This window comes from Heptranchias perlo, unplaced genomic scaffold (assembly GCF_035084215.1).
Source record: "Heptranchias perlo isolate sHepPer1 unplaced genomic scaffold, sHepPer1.hap1 HAP1_SCAFFOLD_749, whole genome shotgun sequence".
Classification (NCBI taxonomy): domain Eukaryota; kingdom Metazoa; phylum Chordata; class Chondrichthyes; order Hexanchiformes; family Hexanchidae; genus Heptranchias; species Heptranchias perlo.
In genome coordinates this window covers 58570-85690 of record NW_027139782.1, presented here as the reverse complement: position 1 = coordinate 85690, position 27121 = coordinate 58570, and the positions used below count along the sequence as shown (strand labels likewise).

General features: G+C 47.6%; 1 protein-coding gene across 1 annotated transcript; it reads right to left on the bottom strand.

Moving 5' to 3' along the window:
• Nucleotides 1–2395: 2395 nt before the first annotated feature.
• Nucleotides 2396–26312, bottom strand: LOC137319166 (E3 ubiquitin/ISG15 ligase TRIM25-like). Its single transcript, XM_067981501.1, has 6 exons — nucleotides 25678–26312; nucleotides 21475–21570; nucleotides 19242–19472; nucleotides 11448–11470; nucleotides 6961–7169; nucleotides 2396–4447 (listed from the first exon to the last, which is right to left on the bottom strand). Exons 1-6 carry the CDS (start codon nucleotides 26233–26235, stop codon nucleotides 3915–3917), a joined length of 1650 nt encoding a protein of 549 aa, XP_067837602.1. The 5' UTR covers nucleotides 26236–26312; the 3' UTR covers nucleotides 2396–3914.
• Between the last annotated feature and the right edge of the window lie 809 nt (nucleotides 26313–27121).

Below are 27121 nucleotides of genomic sequence, written 5' to 3'. Positions count from 1 at the left end.
TGTCCCCCCCCCATTCCCACACGGACTCTGTCCCCCCCCCCCATTGCCACACGGACTCTGTCCCCCCCCCATTCCCACACGGACTCTGTCCCCCCCCCCCCCATTCCCACACGGACTCTGTCCCCCCCCCCCATTCCCACACGGACTCTGTCCCCCCCCCCCCCCCATTCCCACACGGACTCTGTCCCCCCCCCCATTCCCACACGGACTCTGTCCCCCCCCCCATTCCCACACGGACTCTGTCCCCCCCCCCCCATTCCCACACGGACTCTGTCCCCCCCCCCATTCCCACACGGACTCTGTCCCCCCCCCCCATTCCCACACGGACTCTGTCCCCCCCCCCCATTCCCACACGGACTCTGTCCCCCCCCCCATTCCCACACGGACTCTGTCCCCCCCCCCCCATTCCCACACGGACTCTGTCCCCCCCCATTCCCACACGGACTCTGTCCCCCCCCCCCATTCCCACACGGACTCTGTCCCCCCCCCATTCCCACACGGACTCTGTCCCCCCCCCATTCCCACACGGACTCTGTCACCCCCCCCCCCATTCCCACACGGACTCTGTCCCCCCCCCCCCCCCCATTCCCACACGGACTCTGTCCCCCCCCCCCCCCATTCCCACACGGACTCTGTCCCCCCCCCCCCCCATTCCCACACGGACTCTGTCCCCCCCCCCCCCCCCCATTCCCACACGGACTCTGTCCCCCCCCCCCATTCCCACACGGACTCTGTCCCCCCCCCCCCCATTCCCACACGGACTCTGTCCCCCCCCCCCATTCCCACACGGACTCTGTCCCCCCCCCCCCCCCCCCATTCCCACACGGACTCTGTCCCCCCCCCCACACGGACTCGGGCCCGGCGCCTGCGCACTGTGCGTGTGTTGAGCGCGAGGGGCGGATTGAGCGGGAAATGAGAGTCGGAGAATCTGAAGGAGGAAAATGGCGGAGTCACCGAGTGAATTCCCCGGGACCCGGGGTTTCTGCATCAGCCGATTAATCGCAGTCTGAGAGCTGCTGGATGTCCAGGTCAGACATTGAAATCCTCGCCGCCCGGCTCCCAGTGACTCAACACCTGATCGCAGCCTTTGGGAAGGAAGGTTTGGGTAGCAGTGAGCACTCGGTCTGGGCCCTCTCTCTCTCTCAATCAAATAGACCCAAATACAATTTAACTCAAAGAGGAACAAGAGCAGCCTGCGATCTCACTGAGGAACGGCTCCATTGGAGAGACACTGAGGAACTGACTCTTCACCGCCTCAGGACGGCCCAAAGCGCTTTACACACAATGAGGTGGGTTTGAAGTGTAGTCACTGTTGGAATGGAGGGAATGAGGCAGCTCATTGATGCACAGCAAGATCCCACACACAGCAATGTGATAAATGATCAGATAATCTGTTTTATCCTGATGTTAGTTGAGGGATAAATATTGGCCCCAGGTCACCGGGGAGAACTCCCCTGCTCCTCTTCCCATATTGGCGGTTGCGTCGCGGAGGGTGAGGGTCCCGGGGAGGCAGCAGCCCAGATTATTTCTGTGGGTCCCTCCTGCTCCTCCATGACACACAAACATAATTGGCCACTTCCCTTTTCCGGGCTCTTCGGTCCATCGCCCGTGGAGCTGGTCGGAGTGAGAACAGCGCAGGCTCCGGCCTAAAATGGCCATCGGGGGCCCATTTACCCCGATTTCCATATTAACAGGGGCTGATCACCTGAAACAGGCGGTGATTTGGACACCTGGCGGGAGGCCCCTTTCAAAATGGCACCGGCTCCATCGCCGAGGTTACCGGGGCGGGAGAGGCGACTGACCCCCATTCTCAGACCGGGAGGGGAGTGAGAATCGACCCCCGGGTCTAACTTCACAATCCCCTCTTTTGAATTTGGACTTGGGTGCACAGGGCACAATTTCAAAATTTGCAGATGGCACCAAACTTGGAAGGACAATAAAGAGTGCCCCACAGGCAGTGTGAGAACCAGGCCCCACTTCCCCCTTCCTGCATCCCTCTTCCCCCCCACTCTTGCTAGCAAAAACACTTACTTTTCTCTCTCTCTTTCCCATGGTTTAAACAAGTTGATATTACAGCATCTGATGTTTACAACAGCTTCTCACAGACTTTCAAGGCCTTGCATCTGTCTTACCTTTAACCTTCGAGACAATCTGCTGAATGAGACTTTTCCAATGTGGCCAACCTTCCCAGCATGCCGCCTTGAACAGTCAGTTTAACCGTTCCTTTGTTGAATTAATACTTTTAGCCAAACTCAGCTCCTTTCGTCGGTAATTAATAACTGGTATTGAAAGTCCAAAATCCTTCAGTCGCCCCTCAAGTGAGTGTGAGAGGTTGAACAACTCACTTTAACCGATTCATTGAATCTGAATTGCACTCACTACAGATAAGGTTAAATATTGTCACAAGAAGTTTAATCACCGTGACATTTACGCAAAAGTTCTTTCAAATACAACAAATGAAAAAGAAAAGTGTGAAATCATAACAAGCTGTACAATAACAAAAAGCAGAGACATGATTTTCACCCAAGGATGCTGTCCCACATTATAGACGACCTCCCTCCATTCATGATCCCCAGGGGTCGAGGTCCCCTTTTCAATGTCAGCATGACGTTGTTTCGAATGCACTGTCAGTCTATCAATATTAGGGGTTTTAAACTACAGAAGTAATCTAAGAAAGTGGTTTCCCTCATTACTTCTCAGTCTTAATCTTCAACACCCTCCCCCCCACTCCTTTGTGGGATCCTGGGGCCTTATCTAAAGTCCTCATCCTGTGAGCATCACAGACCGATCTCCAGCCATTTGCTCTTCTAATCTAAGTTTCATTTGGTTAATAATAAACATCATGATACAGACAAAGAAAATCATAATACATTGTATAGAAAACTACAGAAACTAGGCTCCCCCCAAATACTACCATATTATCAAGAAATCTTGGACTTTAAAGATCCTCCAGCTCTCCAGTCTGGTCCAATGAATCAATACACTTACTTCGTTTCGGACAGATGTGTTACCCCCCTGGGCAGTCCCAGAAGCTCTCAGCGATGCCCAGGAGACCCCGGGGGTGAAATTAGTCTCTGGTGTTTGTGCAACACGGGCGATAGTGAATGGACAGCCCATTTTACACCCGCACCATTTTCTTTCCCACTGAAGTCAGTGTAACTCGGGCTGTCGATTCACCATCGCTGTTTGGAGCGACCGTCAAAGAACAATTTCAAACCCCAGCCTCAGATTTTCACAGCAGCACTTTAAAGGGACCGTGCCCTGTCACTACCATTCACTACTGAGATTAATACAGTCGTGCCCTGTCACTACCATTCACTACTGAGATTAATACAGTCGTGCCCTGTCACTACCATTCACGACTGAGATTAATGCAGTTGTGCCTGCCACTATTCTGATTCACTACTGTGATTAAAAGCACTAAAATTCTACAACTGAAGGAGACAATTAATTGGAACGCCACGAATTACAAGTAAACTCACCAAAAGCAGCTATTTTTAGCTTTAGTGACCGACCCTCACAAAGAAAATCACAAAGACCCCGGATCCTTAAAAGCAGCAAAGCACTGAGCTCCTGACATCATCAGAGGGGCGGAGCCGGGAGTGACATCATCAGAGGGGCAGAGCCGGGAGTGACATCATCAGAGGGGCAGAGCCGGGAGTGACTTCATCAGAGGGGTGGTGCTGGAACTGACTTCAGAAGGGCAGTCCTCGAAGTGACATCATTGGCGGGGCGGGCCCGGGAGCAACATCATTGGAGGGGCATTCCTGGAAGTGACATCATTAGAAGGCAGTCCTGGAAGTGACATCATCATGGGGGGCAGTTCCTGGAAGTGAAATCATCAGAAGGGCAGTCGTGGAAGTGATATCAGGCCCCGAAGAGGAAGTGATGTCATGAAATCTCCACTGTCAGGATTAATTTAACAGTTTTAGGGATGTTTTTTCCCAACAACAAAATGCCGGAAACACGGGTTCAGTGAATGTGGTTTGAAATGTGTGTAAATGTGTCAGTGAGTCAGTGACCCGGTGAAATGACACAGTCCCAGCCTCGTCGTCCAACTGAACTTGGATCCGGCTGTTAGACGGGATCAGTGGGAGGCGAGTGAACTGGGAATTGTGACCGGCACTGAGAGAATCAACAAACGAACCAGAATAACGTAAACACCAGGATTTACTGCTGACCCCGAGACCAGACTCTCCCCCCTCTCTCTCTGCACTCCCACACACAATCCCTATTCTCCACTCTTTCCCATCAGTCTCCACATCCCAGGAATGGGATTCTGAGGAGAAACTCTGGGAGCATAGGACTTGGGGCCAGTCTTTAAACCTCTCTGGGTGAGGTGGGTAGGGCTGATCCTGTCCAGTCCGTGTTACTGATCTCAGATCATCCGACAGAACCAAGTTCCAGTTTGCTGTCTTTGGATCCAGGCTCATCGCTGACCTTTGCCCTAGAGAGGAGAGAAGAGATTGGTCAGACAGGGTTATTCCACTCCCATCAATGATTGACAGCTGCAGGGTGGGAGTGTCAGTATTTCCCAGACACTGTCAGCCCCATATTACCTCTTAGACTGTGTTCATCCCCTGTTAAATAAATGGCCTTTGATCAGAATCCCTGTTAAATAGCAGTGTGTGGGTCCCAGTGCTGTTCACTCAGTGCAAACACTGCAGTGGAGACACACAGTAGCAGTCAGTTTAATCACACAAGCCCCTAGCACTGTGCACATGTTCTCCCAGACACAATGGAGGGGATTCATCGGCACACAACACATCCCACAGACTCACAGTAATAGCCCCACAATCACAGCACTGGCTGTACTGGGAACACACAGCTCACAGGAGTGTGTCCTGGGCGCTCTCCCTCCTGTTACTGTTCCATCCCGGATACAGGAGTGTGTCCTGGGCTCTCTCCCTCCTGTTACTGTCCCATCCTGAATACAGGAGTGTGTCCTGGGCTCTCTCCCTCCTGTTACTGTTCCATCCTCAATACAGGAGTGTGCCCTGGGCTCTCTCCCTCCTGCTCACAGCTCTGATTAAAGCCTCCATTAGTTTCCACACAGCAGTGTGGATTCAGTTGTGAATTGAGATGAATCTGATGTCCCTTCTGTACATTAAACTGTTGCTCCCTGTTCACTCTGAATTCACCAACACTCCCTCTGGCCCTGGGTCTCAGACTTGGACCAATTCCGAGCTGCGAGGAGGGAACAGGTGCAGGAACTCGACCCTCGAATCCCTCGCACTGAACCCTGACTGAAGAAACATCACCGAGAAAGAAAGGGTTAAATAGAAACAAAGGGTTAAATAGAAATTATGAACAGTGTGATCCCCTGTGATATAAACACACCTTGGAATATTCCCACTCTCCCCCTGATCCCTGATCGACTGCTCGATGACGATCCCTGGGACAGGGGCTGCCCCTGTTGAGCTGATTCAGCCCCCTCCCCGGAGCACAGATACTGACAGCCCTGTGAGGGACAGTGTCCCTTTAAGAGACACTCTGATTGACAGTGTGTAACCCCGCCCCTACCTGACCCATGGCGGGTGAAGCTTTGGCCCATTCCAGTGAGGAATGTTTAAAGCAGGTGTCACTGACGACTGAGGATTAATCTCAGGCTCCTGATCCACACACACAGGGATCTGATATTAAAGTTCGGGGATATTCCCAGCTGTCTGAACACAACTAACCCGACCTGCTAACTGGTCATAACTTTCCAAACATCCGTAGATACGGGAGCGATGCCAGAGGACTGGAGAATTTCAAATGTTACACCCTTGTTCAAAAGAGGTTGTAAGGATAAACCCAGCAACTATAGGCCAGTCAGTTTAACCTCAGTGGTTGGGAAACTTTTAGAAACGATAATCTGGGACAGAATTAACAGTCACTTGGTCAAGTGTGGATTGAATAGAGAAAGCCAGCACGGATTTGTTAAAGGCAAATTGTGTTTAACTAACCTGATAGAGTTTTTTGATGAGGTAACAGAGAGGGTAAATGAGGGTAATGCAGTTGATGTGATGTACATGGACTTCCAAAAGGTGTTTGATAAAGTGCCGCATGGTAGGTTTATCATCAAGATTGCGGCCCATGGAATAAAGGGGGCAGTGGCAACATGGATACAGAATTGGCTCAGTGACAGGAAACAGAGAGTAGTGGTGAACTGTTGTTTTTTGGACTGGAGGGAGGTGTGCAGTGGTGTTCCCCAGGGGTTGGTGCTGGGACCACTACTTTTCTTGATATATCTTCTTCTTTGGCAGTCCCTCAGGGTCGAGGATGACTTGCTTCCACTCCGGGAGGGTGGGTTCTGTGGTGGCTGAACAGTCCAATCACTTTAAATCTATGCCCCCTGGTTATTGACCTCTCTGCTAAGGGAAATCGGTCCTTCCTATCCACTCTATCAAGGCTTCTCATAAATTTGTACACCTCAATTAAATCACCCCTCAGCCTCCTCTGTTCCAAAGAGAACAACCCCAGCCTATCCAGTCTTTCCTCACAGCCAAAATTCTCCAGTCCTGGCAACATCCTCAGAAATCTTCTCTGTACCCTCTCCAGTGCAATTACATCCTTCCTGTAATGTGGTGACCAGAACTGTATGCAATACTGAAGCTGTGGCCAAGCTCGTGTTTCACACAGTACTCCAAGTGTGGTCTAACCAAGGTATATGGAGACCAGAACTGTGCACAGTGCTCCAAGTGAGGTCTAACCAAGGTATATGGAGACCAGAACTGTGCACAGTGCTCCAAATGAGGTCGAACCAAGGTTTGATACAAGTTTAACATAACTTCCCCACTTCTCCATTCAGATGTCCTCAGTACACACCGCCTTCCTCCTCTTTCAGTCCAATCAGTATATTGATCGTAATCCCCCTGGAAACCTTATGATTCAATAACAGTTTCTTCATGTCTCAGACAAGCCCAGCCAACGGTAATCATCTCTAACCTGAGGGCTTTAATCGAAGTCCCTCCTCACCTCTTGAAATTCTTAACCTTGACATCTCACCTAAAGTGTGGTGCCCAGAATTGGAGAAAAGCTGCACGTTTTTCCTTATCATTCCCAATATGTCTGAGTGGTACTTTTCCGATCCATTCAGCCTCTTCTGGATAAGTTGAGATATTTTGGACAGGTTCAGGGTGAGCGCTGGAACATCTGGGTCTGTGACTCTCTGAGTCTCAGTCACTCTGTAATGAAAGAGGAGAGAATGTTTTTATCAGTGGGGACATTTCAGATCAGAAACCCAAAGGGGAACGAGTGATCAGTGCAACGGTAGCATAGTGGTTATGTTACTGGGCTAGTAATCCAGAGGCCTGGACTAAAATCCAGAGTCATGAGTTCAAATCCCGCCACGGCAGCTGGCGAATTTAAATTCAATTAATTAATTAAATTCAATTAATTAAATAAAAATCTGGAATTAAAATACTAGTATCAGTAATGATGGCCATGAAACTACCGGATTGTCGTAAAAACCCATCTGGTTCACTAATGTCCTTTAGGGAAGGAAGCCTGCTGCCCTTACCCGGTCTGGCCTATATGTGACTCCAGACCCACAGCAATGTGGTTGATTCTTAATTGCCCTCTGAAATGGCCTAGCAAGCCACTCAGTTGTAAAATCTCGCTACGAAAAGTCATAATAAGAATAAAACCGGACGGACCACCCGGCATCGGACCACTAGGCACCGGACACGACAGCGGCAAAACACCAAGCCCAGTCGACCCTGCAAGGTCCTCCTTACTAACATCTGGGGACTTGTGCCAAAATTGGGAGAGCTGTCCCACAGACTAGTCAAGCAACAGCCTGACATAGCCATACTCACAGAATCATATCTTTCAGCCAACGTCCCAGACTCTTCCATCACCATCCCTGGGTATGTCCTGTCCCACCGGCAGGACAGACCCACCAGAGGTGGCGGTACAGTGATATACAGTCAGGAGGGAGTGGCCCTGGGAGTCCTCAACATTGACTCTGGACCCCATGAAATCTCATGGCATCAGGTCAAACATGGGCAAGGAAACCTCCTGCTGATTACCACCTACCGTCCTCCCTCAGCTGATGAATCAGTCCTCCTCCATGTTGAACACCACTTGGAGGAAGCACTGAGGGTAGCAAGGGCACAAAATGTACTCTGGGTGGGGGACTTCAATGTCCATCACCAAGAGTGGCTCGGTAGCACCACTACTGACCGAGCTGGCCGAGTCCTGAAGGACATAGCTGCTAGACTGGGCCTGCGGCAGGTGGTGAGCGAACCAACACGAGGGAAAAACTTAATTGACCTCGTCCTCACCAATCTACCTGTCGCAAATGCATCTGTCCATGACAGTATTGGTAGGAGTGACCACCGCACAGTCCTCGTGGAGATGAAATCCCGTCTTCGCACTGAGGACACCATCCATCGTGTTGTGTGGCACGACCACCGTGCTAAATGGGATAGATTCAGAACAGATCAAGCAGCTCAAAACTGGGCATCCATGAGACGCTGTGGGCCATCAGCAGCAGCAGAATTGTATTCCAGCACAATCTGTAACCTCATGGCCCGGCATATTCCTCACTCTACCATTACCAACAAGCCAGGGGATCAACCCTGGTTCAATGAGGAGTGTAGAAGAGCATGCCAGGAGCAGCACCAGGCGTACCTAAAAATGAGGTGCCAACCTGGTGAAGCTACAACTCAGGACGACATGCATGCTAAACAGCGGAAGCAACATGCTATAGACGGAGCTAAGCGATTCCACAACCAACGGATCAGATCAAAGCTCTGCAGTCCTGCCACATCCAGTCGTGAATGGTGGTGGACAATTAAACAACTAACGGGAGGAGGAGGCTCTGCAAACATCCCCATTCTCAATGATGGCGGAGTCCAGCACGTGAGTGCAAAAGACAAGGCTGAAGCGTTTGCAACCATCTTCAGCCAGAAGTGCCGAGTGGATAATCCATCTCAGCCTCCTTCCGATATCCCCACCATCACGGAAGCCAGTCTTCGGCCAATTCGATTCACTCCACGTGATATCAAGAAACGGCTGAGTGCACTGGATACAGCAAAGGCTATGGGCCCTGACAACATCCCAGCTGTAGTGCTGAAGACTTGTGCTCCAGAACTAGCTGCGCCTCTATCCAAGCTGTTCCAGTACAGCTACAACACTGGCATCCACCCGACAATGTGGAAAATTGCCCAGGTATGTCCTGTCCACAAAAAGCAGGACAAATCCAATCCGGCCAATTACCGCCCCATCAGTCTACTCTCAATCATCAGCAAAGTGATGGAAGGTGTCGTCGACAGTGCTATCAAGCGGCACTTACTCACCAATAACCTGCTCACCGATGCTCAGTTTGGGTTCCGCCAGGACCACTCGGCTCCAGACCTCATTACAGCCTTGGTCCAAACATGGACAAAAGAGCTGAATTCCAGAGGTGAGGTGAGAGTGACTGCCCTTGACATCAAGGCAGCATTTGACCGAGTGTGGCACCAAGGAGCCCTAGTAAAATTGAAGTCAATGGGAATCAGGGGGAAAACTCTCCAGTGGCTGGAGTCATACCTAGCACAAAGGAAGATGGTAGTGGTTGTTGGAGGCCAATCATCTCAGCCCCAGGGCATTGCTGCAGGAGTTCCTCAGGGCAGTGTCCTAGGCCCAACCATCTTCAGCTGCTTCATCAATGACCTTCCCTCCATCATAAGGTCAGAAATGGGGATGTTCGCTGATGACTGCACAGTGTTCAGTTCCATTCGCAACCCCTCAGATAATGAAGCAGTCCGAGCCTGCATGCAGCAAGACCTGGACAGCATCCAGGCTTGGGCTGATAAGTGGCAAGTAACATTCGCGCCAGATAAGTGCCAGGCAATGACCATCTCCAACAAGAGAGAGTCTAACCACATCCCCTTGACATTCAACGGCATTACCATCGCCGAATCCCCCACCATCAACATCCTGGGGGTCACCATTGACCAGAAACTTAACTGGACCAGCCATATAAATACTGTGGCTACGAGAGCAGGTCAGAGGCTGGGTATTCTGCGGCGAGTGACTCACCTCCTGACTCCCCAAAGCCTTTCCACCATCTACAAGGCACAAGTCAGGAGTGTGATGGAATACTCTCCACTTGCCTGGATGAGTGCAGCTCCAACAACACTCAAGAAGCTCGACACCATCCAAGATAAAGCAGCCCGCTTGATTGGCACCCCATCCACCACACTAAACATTCACTCCCTTCACCACCGGCGCACTGTGGCTGCAGTGTGCACCATCCACAGGATGCACTGCAGCAACTCGCCAAGGCTTCTTCGACAGCACCTCCCAAACCCGCGACCTCTACCACCGAGAAGGACAAGGGCAGCAGGCGCATGGGAACAACACCACCTGCACGTTCCCCTCCAAGTGACACACCATCCCGACTTGGAAATATATCGCCGTTCCTTCATTGTCGCTGGGTCAAAATCCTGGAACTCCCTTCCCAACAGCACTGTGGGAGAACCGTCACCACACGGACTGCAGCGGTTCAAGAAGGCGGCTCACCACCACCTTCTCGAGGGCAATTAGGGATGGGCAATAAATGCCGGCCTTGCCAGCGACACCCACATCCCGTGAACGAATAAAAAAAAACCTGCACCCCTTCTAATGCTCGTACTGACACCCCACAGCAACCCATCCTGAGAATGGCAGAATCCCGGGATTTGCAGTCTCCCTGCATTCACACTGATCTCCACACGAGCAGTGGGATCCTGGTTTGCTGTCATTTCAGCTCAGTGTGTGATTTTCAAAGCCGTCTGTGTTCAGTCCAGTTTCTCTGTACTGGAGCCCTTACCTTTCCATTATTAATTATTATTATCCCGAGGGTCTCCAGTCTGTGCTCCCCCCTCTCTGCAGGAACACACTCACTACGATCATGTGAAGTGAGGAGAGGAGAAGGAACAGCCTCCCAGGGACCTGGGATCGGTGGGATTCCCTCACAGAGTGTCCAGTCACATTGACATTACTGGGACATTTCAGCACACACTCATTTCTCTGTTAGTGGATAGAATGAGCCAATCACAAGACATTTTACTGTCACTCTGACACTGGGACCTGCCCCTCTCCTCATTTCTCCATGGGCTGGTTGATAGAACAAGCCAATCACACAGCACTTACTGACCCAATGGAATAAAGCGGTCACTGACACACATGGAGCCTTTAGGAAGCCTTGGTTTGATACAGGTCACTGCAGGTTTCTCTCACTCTCAATTCCTGTCCAACAGGTTCCTGAGAAGCTCTACACACCGATGGAACAGCCCATCTCACTCCCATTTCCCACAGGCTGCCTGAGCCAAGAACCCCTCAAACCACAGTTAAACATCACTCAATATTCGCCCCATTTGAAAGCCCCTGATCTGGGGAGGTTTCCAAGCGGTGATTCTACTTTCACTCTTCTCCCAGATACAGGTGAAGGTTCCCTATCAGCAGCAGGTACTGTATGACTGAGAGGAACTTACCTGGAAAGGAGCTGCTTCGAGTTCTGTGAATAAAGAGAGGAGATCAAATCAGTCAATAGAATCATGGAATCACACAGCACAGGAGGAGGCCATTCGGCCCATCGTGCCTGTGCCGGCTCTTTGAAAGAGCTGTCCAATTAGTCCATTTCCCCTTCTCTTTCCCCATAGCCCTGTAAATTTTTCCCCTTCAAGTATTTATCCAATTCCGTTTTGAAAGTTATTATTGAATCTGCTTCCACCGCCCTTTCAGGCAGCGCATTCCAGATCAGAACAACTCATTCCGTAAAAACAATTCTCCTCACGCCGCCTCTGGTTCTTCTACCAATTACCTTAAATCTGTGTTCTCTGGTTACTGGCCTCCCTGCCAGTGGAAACAGTTTCTCCTTATTTACTCTATAAAAACCCTTCATGACTTGAACACCTCGATTAAATCTCCCTTGACCTTCTCTGCTCTAAGGAGAACAATCCCAGCTTCTCCAGTCTCTCCACATAATTGAAGTACCTCATCCCTTGTCCCATTCTAGTAAATCTCCTCTGCACCCTCTATAAGGCCTTCACATGCTTCCTAAAGTGCGGTGCGCAGACCTGGACACAATACTCCAGCTGAGGCCTAACCAGTGATTTATAAAGGTTTTGAATAACTTCCTTGCTTTTGTACTTCAAGCCTGTTTATAAAGCTCAGGATCTCGTATTCTTTTTTAACAGCTTGATCAAATTGTCCTGATCACCTTCAAAGATTTCTGTGGATGATTCCCCAGATCTCTCTGTTCCTGCACCCCCTTTAAAATTGTACCATTTAGTTTATATTGCCTCTCCTCATTTTTCCTTCCAAAATGCATCACTTCACACTTCTCTGCATTAAATTGCATCTGCCATGTGTCCGCCCATTTCACCAGTCTGTCCATGTCCTCCTGAAGTCTGTTACTATCCTCCTCACTATTTACTACATTTCCAAGCTTTGTGTCAGCCGCAAACATTGAAATTATGTTCCATATACCCAAGTCCAGGTCATTAATATATATCAAAAAGATCAGTGGTCCTAATACTGACCCCTGGGGAACACCACTGTATACTTCCCTCCAATCTGAAAAACAACCGTTCACCACTACTCTCTGCTTTCTGTCCCTTAGCCAATATGTATCCACGCTGCCACTGTCCCTTTAATCCCATGGGCTTTAATTTTGCTAACAAGTCCATTATGTGGGACACAAAAAAATGCAAAGTGATACATTTCGGTAGGAAGAACGAGGAGAGGCAATACAAACTAAAGGGCATAATTCCAATAGGGGTACGGGAACAGAGAAATCTGGGGGTTTATGTGTACAAATCGTTGAAGGTGGTAGGGCAAGATGAGAAAGCGGTTAAAAAAGCAAACGGGATCCTGGGCTTTATAAAGCGAAGCATAGAGTGCAAAAGTATGGAAGTCATGATGAAACTTTATGAAACACTGGTACGACCACAACTGGAGTATTGTGTCCAGTTCTGGGCACCGCACTTTAGGAAAGATGTGAAGGCCTTAGAGAGGGTGCAGAGGAGATTTTCTTGAACGATTCCAGAGATGAAGGACTTTAGTTACATGGATAGACTGGAGAAGCTGGGGTTGTTCTCCTTGGAACAGAGATGGTTGCGAGGAGATTTGATCGAGGTATTCAAAATCATGAAGTGTCTAGACAGAGTAAATCGAGAGAAACTGTTCCCATTGGTGGAAGGGTCAAGAACCAGAGGACATAGATTTAAGCTGATTGGCAAAAGAACCAAAGGTGATATGAGGAAAAACTTTTTTACACAGCGGGTGGTTAGGATCTGGAATGCACGGCCCGAGGGGGTGGTGGAGGCAGATTCAATCATGGTCTTCAAAAGGGAACTGGATAGCTACTTGAAAGGAAAAAAATTGCAGGGCTACAGGGAAAGGGCGGGGGAACGGGACTAGCTGGATTGCTCTTGCATGGAGCCGGTGTGGACTCGATGCGCTGAATGGCCTCCTTCCGTGCTGTAACCTTTCTATGATTCGATGATTCTATGATTTATCATATGTCTTCTGAAAGTCCATATACACAACATCAACTGCACAACCCTCATCAGATCTCTCAATTATTTTTGAATCATAGAATCATAGTATTAATGTACCGAAGGAGGCCGTTCAGGTCATCGTGTCTGTGCTGGCTCTTTGGTAGAGCTATCAAATTAGTCCAACTCCCCCGCTCTTTCCCCATAGCCCTGTAAATTTTACCCCTCCAAGTATTTATCCAATTCCATTTTGAAAGTTATTATTGAATCTGCTTCCACCGCCCTTTCAGGCAGCGCATTCCAGATCAGAACAACTCGCTGTGTCAAAAAATTCTCCTCTTCTCACCTCTGATTCTTCTTCCATCTTAAATCTGTGTCTAATGGTTACAGAACCTTATAAGACCATAAGAGATAGGAGCAGGAGTAGGTCATTCGGCGCCTCGAGCCTGCTCCACCATTTAATGAGATCATGACTGATCTGATTTTTATCTCAACTCCACTTTCCCGCCCTTTCCCCATATCCTTTGACTCCCTTGCTGATCAAAAATGTGTCTAACTCAGCCTTGAATGTATTCAATGACTCAGCCTCCACAGCTTTTTGGGCTAAAGAATTCCAAATACTCACGACCCTCTGGGAGAAGAAATTCCTCCTAATTTCCATCTTAAACGGGTGACCCCTTATTCTGAGACCATACCCCCTCGTTTTAGATTCCCCCACGAGGGGTAACATCCCCTCAGCATCTACCCTATCGAGTCCCCTCAGAATCTTGCGTGTTCCAATAAGATCTCCTCTCATTCTTCTAAACTCCAATGAGTATAGACCCAACCTGTTCAATCTTTCCTCATAAGACAACCCTTCCATACCCGGAATCAACCGAGTGAACCTTCTCTGAACTGCCTCCAATGCAAGTATGTCCTTCCTTAAATAAGGGCACCAGAACTGTCCGCAGTACTCCAGGTGTGGTCTCACCAGCACCCTGTACAGTTGTAGCATGACTCCCCTGCTTTTATACTCCATCCCCCTAGAAGTAAAGGCCAACCTTCTGCCAATGGAAACAGTTTCTCCTCATTTACTCTATCAAAACCCTTCATGATTTTGAACACCTCTATTAAATCTCCCATTAACCTTCTCTGCTCGAAGGAGAACAACCCCAGCTTCTCCAGTCTCTCCACATAATTGAAGTACCTCATCCCTGGTCCCATTCTCGTAAATCACTTCTGCATCCTCTCTCAGGCCTTGACATCCTTCCTAAAGTTCAGTGCCCAGAATTGGACACAATACTCCAGCTGGGGCCTAACCAGTCATTTATAAAGGTTTAGAATAACTTCCTTGCTTTTGTAATCTATGCCACTGTTTATAAAGCCAAGGATCCCGTGTGCTTTTTTAACAGCCTTCTCACCTTGTCCTGCCACCTTCAAAGATTTGTGTACGTACACCCCCAGGTCTCTCTGTTCCTGCACCCTCTTTAAAATTGTACCATTTAGTTTATTTTGCCTCTCCTCATTCTTCCCACCAAAATACATCACTTCACACTTCTTTGCATTAAATTGCATCTGCCATGTTTCTGCCCATTTCACCAGTCTGTCTATGTCCTCCTGAAGTCTGTTACTATCCTTCACATCGTTTACTACATTTCCGAGTTTTGTGTCATCTGCAAACTTTGAAATTATGCCCTGTATAACCAAGTCCAGGTCATTAATATATATCAAAAAGAGCAATGGTCCTAATACTGACCCCTGGGGAACACCACTATAAACTTCCCTCCAGTCTGAAAAACAACCGTTCACCACTACTCTCTGCTTTCTGTCTCTGAGCATATTTCGTGTCCACGCTGCCACTGTCCCTTTAATCCCATGGGCTTCAATTTTGCTCACAAGTTTTCATCGAAGAAGTCAATCAAGTTAGTCAGATACGATTTGCCTTTAATAAATCTGTGTTGTCTGTTGTTTATTATCCCATTTTCTTCCAAGTGACAATTAATTTTGTCTCGGATTATTGTCTCTAGAAATTTGCCCACCATCGACGTTAGGCTGACTGGCCTGTAGTTGCCGGGTTTATCCCTCTCCCCTTTTTTGAACAGAGGTGTAACATTTGCAATCCTCCAGTCCTCTGGCAACATTCCCATATCCAAGGAGGATTGAAATATTGTGGACAAAGCCTCCACTATTTCCATCCTTACTTCCCTCAGCAACCTAGGATGCATCCCACCCGGACCGGGTGACTTTTCTACTTTGAGCGCTGCCAACCCTTTTAGTACTTCCTCTTTATCTATTTTAATCCTCTCCAGTTTCTCTACCCCTCCTCCTTTACTGGAAGATTGGCAGCATCCTCTTCTTTACTGAAGACCGATGCAAAGTATTCATTTAGTACCTCAGTCATGCCCTTTGCCTCCACGAGAAGAGTTTCTTTTGAAGAACATAAGAAAAGGAGCAGGAGTCGGCCATTCGGCCCCTCGAGCCTGCTCCACCATTCAATCAGATCATGGCTCATCTTCGACCTCAACTCCACTTCCCGCACGCGCACGATCCCCATATCCCTTCATTCCGTTAGTTTCCAAAAATCTGTCAATCTCAGTCTTGAATATACTCAACGACTGAGCATCCACAGCCCTCTGGGTAGAGAATTCCAAAGGTTCACAACCCTCGAAGTGAAGAAATTTCTCCTCATCTTGGTCCTAAATAGGCTAATTTCTCCTTATCTTGAGACTATGCCCCCTAGTTCTAGACTCTCAGCATCTACCCTGTCGAGCCTCTCAGAATCTTATATGTTTCAATGAGATCACTTCTAATTCTTCTAAACTCCAGAGAATATAAGCTCATTCTACTCAATCTCCCCTCATAGGACAACCCTCTCATCCCAGGAATCAATCCAATGAACCTTCATTGAACCCCCTCTAAGGCAAGTATATCATTCCTTTGATAAGGAGACCAAAACTGTACACAGTACTCCAGGTGTGGTCTCACCAGAGCCCTGTATAATTGCAGCAAGACTTCCTTACTGTTATACTCCAACCCGCTTGCAATAAAAGCTAACGTACCATTTGCCTTCCTAATTGCTTGCTGTACCTGCATGTTAACTTTCTGTGATTCTTGTACAAGGACACCCAAATCCCTCTGACTGCCAACATTTTTTAGTCTCTCACCTTTTAAAAAATATTCTGCTTTTCTATTCTTCCTGCCAAAGTGGATAATTTCACATTTCTGCACATTATACTCCACCTGCCACCGTCTCGCCCATTCACTTAACCTGTCTGTATCCATTTGCAGCCTCTTTGCATCCTCCTCACAGCTTACTTTCCCACCTATCTTTGTATTGTCAGCAAACTTGTATACATTACACTCGGTCCACTAATCTAATCATTGATATAGATTGTAAACAGCTGAGGCCCAGGCACTGATCCTTGTGGCACCCCACTAGTAATAACCTGTCAACCCGAAAATGACCCGTTTATTCCTACTCTCTGTTTTCTGTCCATTAAGCAATCTTCAATCCATGCTAATATATTACCCCCAATCACATGGGCCCTAATCTTCTGTGGCACCTTATCGAATGCCTTTTGAAAATCCAAATATACTACATCCACCAGTTCCCCTTCATCTACCCTGCTAGTTACACCCATAAAAAGCTCTAGTAGATTTGTCAAACACAATTTCCCTTTCATAAAACCGTGCTGACTCTGCCTAATCATATTACGATTTTCTAAGTGCCCTGTTACTACGTCCTTAATAATAGGTTCTAGGATTTTCTCCACCACTGATGTCAGGCTAACTGGCTTATAGGTCCCTGTTTTCTCTCTCTCTTCTATCTTGAATACGGGTTTACATTTGCTACCTTCCAATCAACAGGTACTGTTCTAGAATTGAGGGAATTCTGGAAGATCAAAACCAATGCATCCACTATCTCTGCAGCCAAAAACCCCACGATGTAGACCATCAGGTCCAGGGGATTTGTCAGCTTTTAGTCCCATTAATTTCTCCAGTACTTTTTCTTTACGAATCATAATTACTTTATGTTCCTCACTCTCATTTGCCCCTTGGTTCCCCACTATTTCCGGTATGTTTTTGTCTCTTCAACGGTGAGGACAGATACAAAATATTTGTTTAACATCTCTGCCATTTCCTTAATCCCCATTATAATTTCTCCTGTCTCTGCCTCTAAGTGACCCATGTTTACTTTAACTAATCTCTTCCTTGTTACATACCTGTAGAAGCTCTTACAATCTGTTTTTATATTTCTTGCTAGTTTACTCTCATATTCAATTTTCTCCCTCTTTATCAATTTCTTGGTCATCCCTGACTGATTTCTAAAACCCTCCAAATCCTCAGGCTTACTGCTCTTTTTGGTAACATTGTAAGCCTCTTCTTCTAATCGAATACCATCCTTAACTTCTCAGGATAGCCACGGTTGGATCACTTTTCCTGTGGAGTTTTATGGTCCTTCATCGGCCCCACCTTTCCTTTAACTACCCTTTTACACTTTGTAAGTTTCTAAAAGACTTTATGTTACCCGCTAATCTTTTCTCATACATTATCTTTGCCCCTTTCATTTCCTTTTTCAGTTCTCCTCTGCACTTTCTGTATTCTGTTTGATTCTCTACTGTGATTACTGTCTATTTAGAACCTGACATTTATCATAAGCCTCCTTTTTCTGTTTCATTTTAAATTCTATTTCTTCAATCATCCAGGGAGCTCGAGCTCTGGATGCCCTTCCTTTTCCCCTCACAGGAATGTGTCTAGTCTGTACCCGAACTATCTCCTCTTTGAAGGCCTCCCATTGCTCATTTACTATTTTACCTGCCAGTTTTTGTTTCCAATTCACCTGGGCCAGATCCCTTTTCAACAACTTGCTGAAATTAGCCCTTCTCCAGTTGAGTATTTTTACATTTGATTGTTTCTTGTCCTTTTCCATTACTTTTCTAAACCTAATGATATTGTGATCACTGTTTCCCAAATGCTCCCCCACTGAAATGTGCTCCACTTCCCCACTTCATTCCCCAGAACGAGATCCAGCGCTGCTTCCTTCCTCATTGGGCTGGAAACATATTGAAGAAAGTTTTCCTGAACACATTTGAGGAATTCCTCCCCCTCTTTGCCCTTTACTCTGTTTTTTCCCCAGTCTATATTCGGAGAATTGAACTCCCCCATTATCACTATTCGATTGTTCATACAACAAACAAATCAACACCCAATGAAACCAAACCGTGAATTTGGGATTGAGAGTAAAGAGTTCAGTGTATAACAGTAGGTGGGGCCAGTCACAGGAATGGGGAATAATCCAACATTTCACTGCACTCCATCCTGGGCCAGCACCAACACTCCTGGGGCAGGGCTGAGGGGGCAGCACCAACACTCCTGGGGCAGGGCTGAGGGGGCAGCACCAACACTCCTGGGGCAGGGCTGAGGGGGCAGCACCAACACTCCTGGGGCAGGGCTGAGGGGGCAGCACCAACACTCCTGGGGCAGGGCTGAGGGGGCAGCACCAACACTCCTGGGGCAGGGCTGAGGGGGCAGCACCAACACTCCTGGGGCAGGGCTGAGGGGGCAGCACCAACACTCCTGGGGCAGGGCTGAGGGGGCAGCACCAACACTCCTGGGGCAGGGCTGAGGGGGCAGCACCAACACTCCTGGGGCAGGGCTGAGGGGGCAGCACCAACACTCCTGGGGCAGGGCTGAGGGGGCAGCACCATTGCTGGGCCCCACCAACAATCTTCAAACAATTCAGCCCCACACCAGCCTCACAGAAACGCCCCATTCCCCAGACATGGCCCTGCTATATTGAAGATGTACCTGAATAAAGGAGAGAGGGTCCCTCTGTAGCAGACTCTGGTATTCTCCATCTATTAATGTCATCTGTTCCATCCTCTTGTTTAATGCTTCAGAACAGCTTCTAATCTGTGAGAGAGCTCGGAGCCCCTCCTCATCGATCAGTTTCAGTGCGTATTCTTCATCTTCTTCCAGCTGTCTCCTCCAGTCAGAGTAGCTCTTCGATAGCTTTCCTTTCAGCTCATTGATTCGTGTCTGAAACCCAAACCAACTCTCATTACAAACGGCCCTTCCACACAGCTCTTACCCTGAGCACACGACACTTTCCAGGGACGGGACAGTTTGTTTCGATCACTACTCGATCACCCGTTAAAGATAGACGAGCAGTGGGGGGTGTCTACTGGGAGAGAAAACAGAGTTTAATGAGTGTTGCCTTGAGCCTTGAGTTTAAAAGAAAGAGCACTGTATTTGGACTGTGTATGGCACTGCCACCTGGTCCATCCACACCTGGAGTGATGGGTCCAGTTTTGGTGCCCACACCTGGTGAAGGAGATCAAGACTGGAGAGGACGGTGGCCAGAATGACACGTAGTCCGATGGATTTAATTCTGAGGATTGGCTCCAAGAGGGAGGGCGATTTAGAGAAAAGCAGGCCGGGAGGGACAGGATTGATGTTTTTAAAACGATCGAGGAATTATTGGACTCACTGGTTGGGTGAGGTATTGAGATGGATCGGGATGGTAGGACCAGAGGGTCTGTGTATAAAATCCATAGGCACAGAGTTAGGTTGGACACCAGAGTCCTCGATCTCTGGAACAGACTCCCTGAACATGTGGGGGGTTTGGAGTCACTCCCACCCTTTAAAAGGGAGCTGGGGAGGAATTTCCCAGAGTTTGTCCTGAATTGGCTGCAGATTCCAGAGTACATAAGAACATAAGAACATAAGAAATTGGAGCAGGAGTAGGCCAATCGGCCCCTCGAGCCTGCTCCGCCATTCAATAAGATCATGGCTGATCTGATCCCAACCACAAATCTAAAGAACACAAGAAGTCGGAGCAGGACCCGGCCACATAGCCCCTGGGCCCTCTCCGCCACCCACAGGGCATTGACCGATCCGAACTCAGCTTCATGTCCAATTTCCTGCCCGCTCCCCATAACCCCTAATTCCCTTTACTTCTAGGAAACTGTCTATTTCTGTTTTAAATTTATCTAATGATGTAGCTTCCACAGCTTCCTGGGGCAGCAAATTCCACAGACCTACCACCCTCTGAGTGAAGAAGTTTCTCCTCATCTCAGTTTTGAAAGAGCAGCCCCTTATTCTAAGATTATGCCCCCTAGTTCTAGTTTCACCCATCTTTGGGAACATCCTTACTGCATCCACCCGATCAAGACCCTTCACAATCTTATATGTTTCAATAAGATCGCCTCTCATTCTTCTGAACTCCAATGAGTAGAGTCCCAATCTACTCAACCTCTCCTCATATGTCCGCCCCCTCATCCCCGGGATTAACCGAGTGAACCTTCTTTGTACTGCCTCGAGAGCAAGTATGTCTTTTCTTAAGTATGGAGACCAAAACTGTATGCAGTATTCCAGGTGCGGTCTCACCAATACCTTATATAACTGCAGCAATACCTCCTTGTTTTTATATTCTATCCCCCTAGCAATAAAAGCCAACATTCCATTGGCTTTCTTGATCACCTGCTGCACCTGCATACCAACTTTTTGATTTTCTTGCACTAGGACCCCCAGATCCCTTTGTACTGCAGTACTTTCCAGTCTCTCGCCATTAAGAAAATAACTTGCTCTCTGATTTTTCCTGCCAAAGTGCATAACCTCACATTTTCCAATATTATATTGCATCTGCCAAATCTCCGCCCACTCACCCAGCCTGTCTATATCCCCTTGCAGGTTTTTTATGTCCTCCTCACTCTCTACTTTCCCTCCCATCTTTGTATCATCTGCAAATTTTGATATGTTACACTCGGTCCCCTCCTCCAAATCGTTAATATAGATTGTAAAGAGTTGGGGACCCAGCACCGACCCCTGTGGAACACCACTGGTTACTGGTTGCCAGTCCGAAAATGAACCATTTATCCCAACTCTCTGCTTCCTGTTTGATAACCAATCCTCCACCCATGCCAGAATATTACCCCCAATCCCGTGATTTTTTATCTTAAGTAATAATCTTTTATGTGGCACCTTGTCGAATGCCTTCTGGAAGTCTAAATACACTACGTCCAGTCCCATTTTTCCCTACCTTTATTTCAGCTTCTGATCTCTCCAAGTCTCGCTGTTTGCTGGAACAATTCTGCTGGATTCCCCGAAGCCTCTCGATTTCTCTCTCCAATTCTTCCTGTAAAGGCAATTGGAAAGTTTTCAAAAGGGATTCAAACTGGGATTTAAAGGGGAAATGATTCCGTTCCAGGAGTGACCCCACTGGGTGTGGATAGAAAGTGGTTTGGGGGATTCTCAGTGTCTGGGCCCTGAGCAGAAATATTCCCTTCTGTGGCTCTCAGTAAAGAGGCGCTCCCTGCCCTGTATAAACTGAGTGACCACACACACCGGCTTCTTTTCACACTGACACACCGTGTGCTGCATTTTCACACGGACTCAGCTCCTCCATTTCCAGGAATCAGCCGAGGGGAAAGGGAGACAGACTCAGTCACACCAGCATTTCTCAAACACCAATTCCCTCTTGTTGTGAGAAACAGTTTCTCCCCCCAGCCCCTGAGTCACTCCCCGTGGGTGTCCCTCACTCCCCCCACCGGTGATGGTCCTCTCCCTGATGGTCAGATGTCAGAATACCCCAGTGTTACACAGGGCTCCAACATGCTCTGCTCTCCAGCCCTATGCCACAGAGTGCCAGTTCTCACAGGTGCCCACACAGTGAATTACTGAGCTCCACAATGCCCTCACCAGGAGAGGCTGAGTGTGGGTGAGGGGCAGTCACCCTGGGCCACTCTCACACCCCTCCCAGTGCCCACCCTGTTCTCTCAGACAGACTGTAAGAGAAAGGGGAGGGAGCATCTGACTGACAAAAAAAACAAATCGCAGTAAACCTAGAAACATAGAAAATAGGAGCAAGAGTCGGCCATTCGGCCATTCAAAATGATCATGGCTGATTGTCTAACTCAGTCCCCTATTCCTGCTTTTTCCCCATTTCCCATGACCCCTTGAACATTAAGAAATATATCTATCTCCTTCTTGAATATATCTAATGACTTGGCCTCCACTGCCTTCTGTGGTAGAGAATTCCACAGGCTCACCACCCTCTGAGTGAAAAAATTTCTCCTCATCTCGGTTCTAAATGGCATACCCCGTATCCTGAGTCTGTGACCCCTGGTTCTGGACTCCCCAGCCATCGGGAACATCCTCCCTGCATGTAGTCTGTCTATTCCTGTTAGAATTTTATATGTTTCAATGAGATCACTTCTCATTCTTCTAAACTCTAGTGAATATAGGCCTAGTCGACCCCATCTCTCCTCATACGTCATCCCAGGAATCAGTCTGCTAAATCTTTGTTGCACTCCCTCCATGGCAAGGACATCTTTCCTCAGATAAGGAGACCAAAACTGCACATAATACTCCAGATGTGGTCTCACCAAGGCCCTGTATAACTGCAGTAAGACATCCCTGCTCCTGTACGCAAATCCTCTTGCAATGAAGGCCAACATACCATTTGCCTTCCTAACTGCTTGTTGCACCTGAATGCTCGCTTTCAGCGACTGGTGTACAATGGTGATAGATTGGGAAAAGGGGAGGTGCAACGAGACCTGGGTGTAGGTCTCGTTGCACCTCCCCCTTTCCCAATCTGTCACCATTCAGATAATAATCTGCCTTTCTGTTTTTACAACCAAAGTGGATAACTTCACATTTATCCATGTTATACTGCATCTGCCATGTTCTTGCCCACTCACCCAACTTGTCTAAATCACATTGGAGCCTCGTTGCATCCTCCTCACTGCTCACATTCCACCCCAGCTTTGTGTTGTCTGCAAACTTGGAAATGTTACATTTCGTTCCCTCATCCAAATCATTGATATATATTGTGAATAGCTGGGGTCCAAGCACTGAACCCTGTGGTACCCCACTCGTCACTGCCTGCCACCTGGAAAAAGACCCGTTTACTCCTACTCTCTGTCAATCAATTCTCAATCCATGCCAGTATATTCCCCCCAATCCCATGTGCTTTAATTTTGCACACTAACCTCTTGTGTGGGACCTTATGAAAAGCCTTCTGAAAATCAAAATACATCACATTCACTGGTTCTCCCCTATCTATTCTACTAGTTACATCCTCAAAAAACTCCAGTAATTTGTTAAGCATGATTTCCCTTTCATAACCCATGCTGACTTTGTCCAATCCCATTAATGCCCTCCAAGTGTTCTGTTATCACATCTTTTATAATAGACTAGCATTTTCCCCATTACTGATGTTAGGCTAACTGGTCTGTAATTCTCTGTTTTTTCTCTGCCTCCTTTTTTTTTAAATAGTGGGGTTACATTTGCCACCTTCCAATCTGTAGGAACTATTCCAGAATCTATAGAATTTTGGAAGATGATCACCAATGCATCCACTATTTCCAGGGCCATTTCCTTTAGTACTCTGGGATGTAGATTATCAGGCCCTGGGGATTTGTCAGCCTTTAGCCCCATTAATTTCCCGAGCACTATTTTTTTTACTAATACTGATTTCCTTCAGTTCCTCCCTCACTCGATCCTTGGTTCCCTAACATTTGTGTCCTCCTTTGTGAAGACAGAACCAAAGTACATGTTTAATTGTTCTGCCATTTCTTTGTTCCCCATTATAATTTCTCCCATTTCTGACTGTAAGGGACCTACATTTGTCTTCACCAATCTTTTTCTCTTGACATATTTATAGAAGCTTTTACAGTCAGTTTTTATGTTCCCTGCTAGTTTACTCTCATACTCTATTTTTCCCCTCTTAATCAATCTCTTTGTCCTCCTTTGCTGAATTCTGAACTGCTACCAATCCTTAGGCTTGCCGCTTTTTCTGGCAATTTTATATGCCTCCTCTTTGGATCTAATACTATCCCGAATTTCTTTTGTAAGCCACGGTTGAGCCACCTTTCCTGTTTTATTTTTGCGCCAGACAGGAATGAATAATTGTTGTAATTCCTGCACATGTTCTTTAAATATTCGCCATTGTCTATCCACCGTCGTCCCTTTTAGTAATGTTCCCCAATCTGTCATAGCCAACTCGCAACTCATACTTTCGTAATTTCCTTTATTTAGATTCAGGACCCTAGTTTCAGATTCAACTACTTCACTCTCCATCTTAATGAGGAATTCTATCATGTTATGGTCGCTCTTCCCTAAGGGACCCCGCACAACAAGATTGTTAATTAATCCTTTCTCATTGCACAATACCCAGTCTAGGATCGCCTGCTCTCAAGTTGGTTCCTCAACGTATTGGTCTACAAAACCATCATGTACACACTCCAGGAATTCCTCCCCCACAGTATTATTGCTAATTTGGTTTGACCAATCTATATGTAAATTAATGTCACCCATGATTGTAGTTGTACCCTTCTTGCATGCATCTCTAACTTCCTGTTTAATGCCATCCCCTACATCTTCACTATTGTTTGGGGGCCTATAGACAACCCCCACCAACGTTTTCTGCCCCTTGGTGTTTCTTAGCTCCACCCATACAGATTCCACATCGTGATTTTCCGAGCCAATATCCTTCCTCACTATTGCATTGATTTCCTCCTTTACTAGCAATGCTACCCAACCTCCTTTCCCTTTTTGCCTGTCCTTCCTAAATATTGAATACCCCTGGATGTTCAGTTCCCATCCTTGGTCACCCTGCAGCCATGTCTCTGTAATCGCAACTATATCATAACCGTTAATATTTATCTGCGCTGTTAATTCAACTAACTTATTGCGAATGCTCCGCGCATTTGGACACAATGCCTTTAGACTTGTCTTTTTAAGATTGCTAGTCATCTTAGTTTTATTTTGCACTATGGCCCTATTTGTTTCTCGCCCTTGTTTACTCTGCCTTCCACTATTGCTTCTTCCCTTTCTGTCTTTTGTTTCTATGCTTGTTTCCCCCTCCTCTGTCTCCCTGCTCAGGTTCCCATCCCCCTGCCATTCTAGTTTAAACCTTCCCCAACAGCACTAGCAAACACCCCCGCAAGGACATCGGTCCCGGTCCTGCTCGGGTGTAACTCGTCCCGCTTGTACAGGTCCCACCTTCCCCAGAACCGGTCCCATTGTCCCAGGAATCTAAATCCCTCCCTCCTACACCATCCCTGCAGCCACGCATTCATCTGGTCCATTCTCCTGTTCCTGTACTCACTAGCACAGACCCAGGGCAGCATGAAAACTCTGGGCTAAATCAGCACTGTCTGCAATCAGTTCTAATTAATGTTCGTCATCAACAGGAAAACTCTCCCTCACTGTATTTAATATCAGAAATTATGTCACTCACCTTAATTGCAGCTTGTGCCTGATCGAGGCTCAGCAGTGTGTGGGATTTATGTTTCCCTGTTATGCAGGAAACACACACACTCTCTGCATCATCTTTACAGTAGTTTTCAAAGACCTTCTTATGGTCAAGGCACTGTCTCTCTGTAAGATCAGCCGTAGGCTCGATTAGGGTGTGATCTTTCAAGGCCTCTTTCATTAAATGTGGTTTTAAATGAAGGGAGCAAAAGGAAGTTTCACATTTCAGACACGTCTTCACAGCCGGAGTTCGATTCCCATCACAATACTCACACATGACACGGCCTGAATCAGCAGGAGGCTGTGAGCGATTGTATTTCTCCACGATATTGCACAGCGTGAAGTTTCTCTCCAGACTGGGCCTGGGGTTGAATTTCCGGCGACACTGAGGGCACTCAAACCCTTCTGGGCCTGCTGTCTGGGCCCAAACTCCCTCAATACATTTCAAACAGAAACTGTGCACACAGGGTAATATCACCGGGTCCTGGTACACCTGGAGACACACAGCACAGGTTAATTCATCCTCTAAAGCTCCAGGCTCCATTCCTGCAGCACCTGAAAGAGTTTTCACACAAAAGAGAGAGAGAGAGCGAGGAACCAGAGCAGGAAGTGAAATTCTTACAAACACTCAGTGCAGGAAGTGGATTCATGACTCACTTTGGGTGAAGATTAACCCTTTCAGGCCTGCAATAGCTGCTCAGAAACCAAAGTCAGAAAAACAAGATTGCAATATTACAATCCGGAGCCAGAATACAGCAAGCTGGGCTCAGTAAACACAAACCGAAAACTGATCAGCTCAGACCAGACCCTAAACAGTTTAACAAATGATTTAAAACTGATATAAAGAGGAACAATAACCTTTACAAATCCCCCAGAGAGGAAAGGGAAGGAGCTCTCTGGGAGGAATGGAGAAATATACAGAAAAAGTTAAAAGGTTTATCAGTGGGGAAAGAGAGATGAGAAAAAGCAAAGCAGCAGAGGCTACAAGTCTTAGTAAACTCGACACGAAACATGTCCGACCAACACAGAGCTGGAAACCAACAAAGACAAAGGAATGTTGGACAACAAATCCAAATCAGGAGAATACAGTCAGAGGAAGTCATGGTCAAACTGTACAGGGCTCTGGTCAGACCCACCCCGAGCACTGTGTCCAGTTCTGGTCAGACCCACCCCGAGCACTGTGTCCAGTTCTGGTCAGACCCACCCCGAGCACTGTGTCCAGTTCTGGTCAGACCCACCCCGAGCACTGTGTCCAGTTCTGGTCAGACCCACCCCGAGCACTGTGTCCAGTTCTGGTCAGACCCACCCCGAGCACTGTGTCCAGTTCTGGTCAGACCCACCCCGAGTACTGTGTCCAGTTCTGGTCAGACCCACTTGAGTACTGTGTCCAGTTCTGGTCAGACCAACCTCGAGTACTGTGTCCAGTTATG